At 42.8% G+C, this 8,970-nt stretch overlaps 1 protein-coding gene across 2 annotated transcripts in view; it reads left to right on the top strand.

Annotated features, from left to right (window-relative positions):
* The window catches only part of CASP10 (caspase 10), a 39,923-nt gene extending 31,461 nt beyond the window's left edge, over positions 1–8,462 (top strand). Inside the window, exons 9-10 of one of the 2 annotated variants that reach the window (XM_032278674.1) lie at positions 272–776; positions 6,052–8,462. In XM_032278674.1, the coding sequence (XP_032134565.1) occupies positions 272–776; positions 6,052–6,205 (659 nt within the window). In that variant the 3' untranslated portion in view covers positions 6,206–8,462. The remainder of the gene's footprint in view (positions 1–271; positions 777–6,051) is intronic. The other variant, XM_032278675.1, reaches the window with a different exon arrangement.
* Positions 8,463–8,970: the final 508 nt, after the last annotated feature.

Genomic DNA, 8,970 nt, shown 5'->3' with positions numbered 1-8,970 from the left:
TTTTGAGACAGAGTCTTGCTCTGTTGCCCAGGCTGGAGTGCAGCAGTGCAATCCCTGCACCTGGCTAATTTTTGCGTTTTTAGTAGAGATGGGGTTTCACCATGTTGGCCAGACTGGTCTCAAACTCCTGACCTCAAGTGATCCTCCTGCCTCGGCCTCCCCAAGTGCTGGGATTACAGTGAGACACCATGTCCAGCCTTGTTTTATTTCCTCATTTTGTTTTGCTTCATTTTATTATTTCCCGTTTCTCTCTCTCTCTCTTTTAAAACAGAGATCCTGAAGCGTGTGTTCAACTGGCTTGGGTTCAGAGTGTGCACATACAATAATGTGACAAGGGGGCACATGGAGAAGGTCCTGCAGGAGCAGAAGTGCAATCCAGACCATGTCAACGGGGACTGCTTTGTGTTCTGTATTCTGACCCATGGGAAATTTGGAGCTGTCTACTCTTCAGATGAGGCCCTCATTCCCATTCGGGAGATCATGTCTCACTTCACAGCCCTGCAGTGCCCTGGACTGGCTGAAAAACCTAAACTCTTTTTCATCCAAGCCTGCCAGGGTGATGAGATACAGCCTTCTGTCTCCATCGAAGCAGATGCTCTGAACCCTGAGCAGCAGCCAGCTTCCCTGCAGGGAATACTGCAGGACAGTATTCCCGTCGAGGCTGACTTCCTGCTTGGTCTGGCCACTGTCCCAGGCTATGTATCCTTTCGGGATGTGCAGGAAGGCAGCTGGTATATTCAGTCTCTGTGCAATCGTCTGAAAACATTGGTCCCAAGGTGAGAGCTCTTTTATTCTTCCATTTTTAGTTAATTATTTTTATTTATTTATTTATTTTACTCTCAATCAACACCTTTGGTAAGGGTGAGAGTTCTAAATGTTTTCATCTATGAACCTGTTCATCCATCTGCCTACCTTCCTGTTTATCTGTTTATCCATTTATCCACCCATTTATCCATCCATCCATCCATCCATCCACCCACCCAACAACCTTGTATTGAGTACCAGCATGGATCTGGAAAGAAAGATACAGAATTAAAAAAAGACAGAGTTCTTGCCCTCAGGTTGCTTACAAGCTAGAAGGATAGACAAACAAATAGACAGGGAAGGGCATCCCCAGCTGGTAAGTGCACATTGTGAAGTATAGGTGTTAATGAGAACACGCAGGATGAGTACCTTGCCCAGATTTGAAGGATCAGAGGAGGCTTCTAGAAATAACAAATAGATGTTAGGCAAAAATCAGGTGAGAGATGTGCTGGGCAGAGGGAATAGCATGGACAAAAGCATGGGGGCCTTTTATTTGTTCCTTTGTTTATTTATCAGTCCTGAGCACCTATGTGCTGTCTTTGGCATTCTCTTTGCCACTGCTCTGACAGCTTCCCTTCTGTCTCTGCCACATGCTACCCTCCTGACAGCTTGAGCTATACCTAGAGGCCACGGGTGCCTCCATGAAAATATCTCCAAAGTTGCCATCTCTGGCCCACTCATCTCTGAATTCTTGGGGTGCAGAGACCCTGTTTTATTCAACTTTATAACCTCAGCCCCTGACCTGATATATTGCGAACTTGAGAAATATTTTCTGGGCCAATGAATGACATGCCTGAGCCCATCTCATTAACAGCTCACTAGATATCCTACCTCTGTTTAGCCCTTGGACCTTACATTCAGCATGCCATGTTTCTAAGCTTATCTTCCCAGCCTTCTCCAGGAGCTCCTACTCCTGAATTCCCATTTGGAGGAATGGCCATAGTGCTCTTCTGGGAATTCAGGATTGGAGCCTTGAGTCAACTTTGCTTTTCTCTCTTCTTTACCCGCCCCTCCATCTCTACCACAGACATCAGAGGCTAATGTCTATGGCTTCAGGAACAAGGCAATATTTATTGAGGGCATACTATGTGCTTACTGTACTGGGTACTGAACTGGGGGCTGGGGATGCAGCCTATGTACAAGAGAGACAAAATCTGCTCTCCAGGGAGCTAAAAGTCCAGTGAAGGAAAGACAGATAATAAAAATGTAAGTGAATATTTAAATTATTATTATTTTAAAAATTCAACAGTATTCAAAGGAGACAGTATACATGCATGATTAAGCAATGCCTGTTTTTTTTGGTATTCCAGAAATTTCGTTGTTATTTTTAATTGATACTTCATAATTGTACAGATTTCGGGGATATAATTTGATGTTTCAATACATATATGTGTTATATAATGATCAAATCAGGGTAGGTAGTGTATCCATCACTTCATGCATGTATCATTTTTTGGTGGTGAGAACCTCTAAAAGCCTCTTTTCTAGCTATTTTATAATATATAACACCTTATTTATTGATTGATTTAGATATGGGATCTCACCCTATTGCCCAGGCTGGTCTTGAACTCCTGGGCTCAAGCAATCCTCCTGACTTAGCCTTGTAAGTAACTAGGATTATAAGCTCTACCCACTGTGCCCAGCTCAGAATGCCTTGCTGTTAACCACAGTCACCCCACTGTGCAATAGACACCCGAGGTTATTCCTCCTAATTGTAACTTTACCCATTGACTAATCTCTCCTCATCTTCCCTTCCCTCCTTCCCTCTCTCATCTCCATAATGGCTGTTCTACTCCCTGCTTCTATGACATCAACTTTTAAAACAAAGATTCCACATGAGTGAGAACATGTAGGTTTTTTTCTGTGTCTGGCTTATTTTACTTAACATGATGTTCTCTGGGTTCATTCGCGTTGTCAGAAATGTCAGGATTTTATCTTTTTTATGGCTGAATGGTATTCCATCGTGTATAAACATCACATTTTCTTGATCCATATATCCATTTTTGGACCCTTATGTTGATTCCGTATCTTAGCTATTGTAAATAATGCTGCAGTAAACAGGGGAGTGCAGATCTCTTTGATATATTGATTGCATTTCCTTAGACTATATACTTAGTATGGAGATTGCTGGATCATGTGGTATTTTTATTTTTAATTTTTTGAGGAACTGGCATACTGTTTTCCATAATGGCTTACTAATTTATAATAGCACCGACAGTGTGTAAGTGTCCCCTTTTCTCCAGATCCTTGCCAACATGTGTTTTGTTCGTTTTTTGTTTCTTTGATAACAGTTATTCTAATTTGAACAAAGTGGCATCTCACTGTGTTTGTTTGTTTGTTTTTGAGACAAGGTCTCACTCTGTCACCTAGGCTGGAGTGCAGTGGCGCAATCTTCGCTTATCGCAGCCTCTGCCTCCCAGGTTTAAGCAATTCTCCTGCCTCAGCCTCCTAAATACCTGGGATTACAGGCATGCACCACCATGCCTGGCTAATTTTTGTATTTTTAGTAGAGACAGGGTTTTACCACATTGGCCAGGCTGGTCTTGAACTCCTGAGCTCAAGTGATCCGCCCACCTCGGCCTCCCAAAGTGCTGATATTACAGGCCTGTGCCACTGTGCCTGGCTGTCACTGTGGTTTTGATTTGCATTTCCCTGATGATTAGCGATGTTGAACATTTTTTCCTGTACCTGTGGAGCATTTGTATGTCTTCTTTTGAGAAATGTCTACTAAAGTCTTTTACCCATTTTTAAATAGGGTTATAATTATTATGTTTTTTTCTGTTGAGTTGTTTAAGTTTCTTATATATTCTGGATATTAACCCCTTGTGAGGTTAATATCCAGATAGTTTGCAAGTTTTTTTTTTTTTTTTTTTTCCATTTTGTAGATTGTCTCTTCACTCTGGTTTTTCTTTTCTGTGCAAAAGAGTTTTAATTTGATGTAATCCTGTTTATCTATTTTTGCTTTTGTTGTCTGTGCTTTTGAGGTCTTACTTTAAAACTCCTTACCCAACCCAATGTCATGATATGTTTGGCCTATGTTTTCTTCCAGTAGCATCATAGTTTCAGGTTTTATATTTTAGTCTAATACATTTTAAGTTGGTTTTTGTATATGATGTTGAGAGAGAAGTATTTAGTTTCATTTTTCTGCATATGAATGTCCAATTTTCCCAGCACCATTTTTTGATAGGATTCTCTCTTACCCATTGTGTGTTCTTGGCAACGTTGTCAAAAATCAGTTGGCTTTAGGTGTGTGAATTTATTTCTGGGGTCTCTATTCTGTTCCGTTGATCTATGTGTCTGTTTTTATGCCAGTACCATGCTGTTCTGGGAACTTTAGTTTTGTAGTATATTTTGAAGTCAGGCAGTGTGATGCCTCCAGCTTGTCCTTTTTGCTCAGCATGCTTTCACTATTTGGGGTCTTTTTGGTTCCATATACATTAAAGGCTTCCTTTTTCCTATTTCTGTGAAGAATGTAATTTTTTTGTTTGTTTTTGCTTTGTTTTGTTGTAGAGACAGGATCTTGCTGTGTTGTCCAGGCTAGACTTGAACTCCCAGGCTCAAGCAATCCTCCCACCTCATGCTCCTGAGTAGCTAGGATTACAAGCATTTGCCATTGCACTTAGTTTATCACTGGTATCTTGATAGGGACTGCATTAAGTCTGTAGATCCCCTTGGGTAGTATGGTCATTGTAACAAGATTAATTCTTCCAACTCATGAACACAAGATATTGTTCCATTTGTTTGTGTCCTTTTCACTTTCTTTCATCAATGTTTTATAGTTTTCAGTGTTTAATATCTAAATTAATGAGACTTTAATGATTTTAGGTATTTAATTATTAATTATTTAATATTAATTTAAATGACATTTAAATTAACAAGAAAAAACTTTGCTAGGTGTGGTGGCATGTACTTGTAGTCCTAGCTATTAGGGAGTCTGAAGTGGGAGGATTGCTTAGGCCCAGAAGTTTGAGGCTATAGTGAGTTGTGATCACACTACTGCACTCTAGCCTGGGCAACAGAGTGAGATCCTTCTCTAAAAAAAAGAAACAATTTCAGGAAGTGATACCTGCCATGAACAAATCAGAACAGGATAATGATAGCTTCTTGGCGGAGGTAATATTTCAGGTGAGACTAAGTGATAAGAAGGAACCAGACACAGGAAGTTTGGGGAATAGAGGGCAGGTACAAAGCAAGATGCAGGGATTAAGAACAGGTCAGGACCCGTATCCACTACCTGAAAAACAGTGATGGTGAGGATGAGGGGATGAGAGTAGTCATACTTGTTCTAAAAATGATAGTCAGCAGAACAGTGTAGCCAGTGTTCTAAGTGCTTTACTGATATACATTCTTTAATTCTCCTGGCAACTCCTAAGATGGGGACTGTTATGGTCCCTATTTTAGAGCTGGGAAAACTGAGGCACGGAGCAGTGAGTAACCAGCCTAAGACCACACAATGAATGAGCGATGGAGCCACAATTTAAAATTGAACCTGTCTTCAGAACCTGTGCTTGCTTCCAGTGATATGTATTGGCCACCCTGAGAATGTTCTGCTAAATGCTGTATGTCTTGCAAGCCCAGGCTCAAATGCTACCACCTGCATAAAGCCTTCTCTCTCCCTCCCAACCAGAAGTGTGTTCTCCTCTGAACTTGCAGTGGAACCTTGACCTTTCATTTGGTGTTGACCACACTCTGCCTTGTGTTATGAATATTGTGTATATGCCATCCTTGGTAAATGTTTTATATCTGCATTCTAAGTGTTTAACTCCAGGAATTGTATCATGTTTATTTTTGGATCTCTCCCAAGACTACAGATAGGGCATTGTTGGTATCTGTGGTATCTGCTGCAGATTTATTGATCTAAGACCTGGTACATATTACCTAGTGTCTTTTCTAAGACCTGGTGTGTGGTTTCCACCTCCTGGTTGAAAAAAATTTTCTTCTCTGAGCCAGGCATAGTGGCTCATGCCTGTAATCCCAGCACTTTGGGGGGCTGAGGTAGGCAGGTCACCTTGGGTCAGGGGTTCGAGACCAGCCTGGGCAAGCAATATGGTGGAACTCTGTCTTTACTAACTGGCTGAGTGTGGTGGCGGGCACCTTTAATCCCAGCTACTTGGGAGGCTGAGGCATGAGAATCACTTGAATCTAGGAGATGGAGGCTGCAGTGAGCCTAGATCACACTAATGCACTCCAGCCTGGGCGACAGAGTGAGACTTTGTTAAAAAAATTTTTTTTTCTTCTGTGTTGCAGACGTGAAGACATCTTATCCATCCTCACTGCTGTCAACAATGATGTGAGTCGACGAGCAGACAAACAGGGAACAAAGAAACAGATGCCCCAGCCTGCTTTCACACTAAGGAAAAAACTCGTATTCCCTGTGCCCCTGGATGCGCTTTCATTATAGCAGAGAGTTTTTGTTGGTTCTTAGACTTCAAATGAATTATTGGCTCCAACCTCCTGCCCAGCACAGAAATTGGTGGTCTTCACCTGTAATTCTAGAAACAGGAAACACCCTGTTTGCTGACACAGTCAATTCTGTTTTTTCTTTTTCTTTTGATAAGTCTAAATGTTAGAAAACTTTCTATTTTACTTTCTTTTTTTTGGAGACAGTCTCACTCTTGTCACCCAGACTGGAGTACAGTGGGGCAATCACGGGTCACTGTAGTCTTGACCTCCCGGGCTCAAGCTATCCTCCCACCTCAGCTTCCCAAGTAGTTGGGACCACAGATGTATATCACCATGGCCGGCTACTTTTTATTCTTTATTTTATGTAGAAATGGAGGTGTCTCACTTTGTTGCACAGGCTGGTCTCAAACTCCTGGGCTCAAGTGATCCTCCCACCTCCACCTCCAAAATGCTGGGTTTATAGGCATGAGCCACCATGCCTGGCCAGAAAACTTTGATTATTGAAGACTTGGATTGTAGCCTTGGTTTTGGATGTGTACCCTGAAGAGAGAGTAATTGGCCTTGGTTTGTGTAGGTATTGTGTTTTTGAGACAGAGTCACTTCATCACCTGGGCTGGAGTGTAGTGGCGGGATCACTGCTCACTGCAGCCTTGACCTCCCAGTTTCAAGCAATCCTCCTACCTCAACCTCCCAAGTAGCTAAGACTACAGATATGTGTCCATGCCCAGCTAATTTTTGTATTTTTTTGTAGAGATGGGGCTTCGCTATGTTGCCCAAGCTAGTCTCAAACTCCTGGGCTCAGGTGATCCTCCGACCTCAGCTTCTCAAAGTGTTGGGACTCCAGGCGTGAACCACTGTGCCTGGCCTGGGGACCAGGTACATTTTAAGGTTCCTTGGTGCTCAAAGAACCACTGTTCTCAGCCTAGGCAGCTTAGATTGCCTCTCTAGGCAACTGCCTCTTAGTTATAATTCTATGTCCCCTCTGCATGAACATTGGACAATGAGGTCACAGTTCAACCCACTCCCGCCTTTGATTTCCCCCTTCCTAAGACTTCTCTTCTGCACATCTGGTGTGGTGAAAATTTGGTCTATGCCAGGCCCATTTCCTGCTTTTGTATAAGGAAGGAGCTCATGCAGGAAGTTTTTCTTGGGTTGGAGACAGGTTTCCCTGTAGGAAGATGATGGCTCGTTTACACTCAGCTGCTCTGCAAGCAGAAACTTTACAACCTGATGTCAAATTCCATGTTGGACTGGGTGTGGTGGCTCATACCTGTAATCCCAGTACTTTGGGAGTCCGAGGGAGGCGGATCACTTGAGGTCAGGAGTCTGAGACCAGCTCCAATTTGGTGAAACCTTGTCACTACCAAAAAGACAAAAATTAGCCAGGCGTGGTGGTGGGCACCTGTAATCTCTGCTACTCAGGAGACTGAGGCAGGAGAATCTCGATCCTGGGAGGTGGAAGCTGCTATGAGCCAAGATCAAACCACTGCACTCCAGCCTGGACAACGGAGTGAGATCTTGTCTTAAAAAAAAAAAAAAAAAAATTCCATGTTGGGGTTGGAACCTTTCAGGTGCCATTGACAGAACACCCAATTCGAATTGACTGAAGCAAAGAAGAGAATTTATTGCTGGTTCACATGGAAACCCAGGAATGGATAGCACCCGCTTTAGGCAAAGCTTGAATCAGGACTCGATCTACAGGGCAGCACCTTTCTCTTGGCTGGATTTCCTCAGGGCTGGCAGCTGTAGTGTAGACAGTCCCCACCTTGTCACTACTACTACAGTTTTTTTCTCTGGCCCAAGGGATGAGGAGAGAGGCTGCCCTAGAGACTGAAGCTGTTCTCAGGATCACTGGGCTTATTGGCCCGAGGAATGTCTGACTTGCCTGAAGGGAATGGCTTTGTGTGGATGCCTTGATGCTTTCTTCATTCAGATTTTGAACATTTTTATGTACTTGAGCTTTTTTTTTTTTTTTTCTATTGATAGAGGAACTCTTTCTTTAATTCCTGGAACCCTATTTTGAATCCTCGAAGGTGTGCCCTCGTAGGGAGATCCAAAGTCCTACGGTTGACGCCTTCATTTATAGATAAGGCAGCTGAGGCCTGGGGAAATGAACAACCTCACAGCCCTTGTTTACTGGATTTTATTTCAGCCAGGTGGACTGGAATGCCATGGAGAGTGGCAGGACATTAGGCATTTTTTTTGATATGTAAATGCTCATAAAAAATGTAAAGAATGAAGAAAAACAACTCTCAGCAGTGCCTGAATTTTTTTTTCTTTTTGAGATGCAGTTTCACTCTTGTTCAGGCTGGAATGCAATGGTGCGATCTCAGCTCCGCCTTCCAAGTTCAAGCAATTCTCCTGCCTCAGCCTCTTGAGTAGCTGAGATTACAGGCATGTGCCACCACGCCTGGCTAATTTTGTATTTTTAGTAGAGACAAGGTTTCTCCATGTTGGTCAGGCTATTTTTGAACTCCCGACCTCGGGTGATCTGCCTGCCTCAGCCTCCCAAAGTGCTGGGATTACAGGTGTGAGCCACTGTGTCCGGCCTATGGTGCCTGAATTTATAATTATTTATGTGAAAGCCAAATTTGTGTACAGTAAATTTGCTGTAAGAAATATTCATAAGAACACTGTTCTGGTGTCTCTGGTCAACACGTGGATTTGAATGTAACTTGACAGAGAGGAAATGTCTAATCCATATTGACGGAGAAGGAGCACCGTCATCTCAGACAAACACTGCCACTTTAAGTTGCAGTTCCC

The sequence above is a fragment of the Sapajus apella genome, unplaced genomic scaffold (genome assembly GCF_009761245.1).
Source record: "Sapajus apella isolate SASKATOON/1434 unplaced genomic scaffold, GSC_monkey_1.0 scaffold10, whole genome shotgun sequence".
NCBI lineage: Eukaryota > Metazoa > Chordata > Mammalia > Primates > Cebidae > Sapajus > Sapajus apella.
The sequence above is the reverse complement of the archived record's forward strand: the minus strand, read 5'-3'. Positions and strand labels throughout refer to the sequence as shown.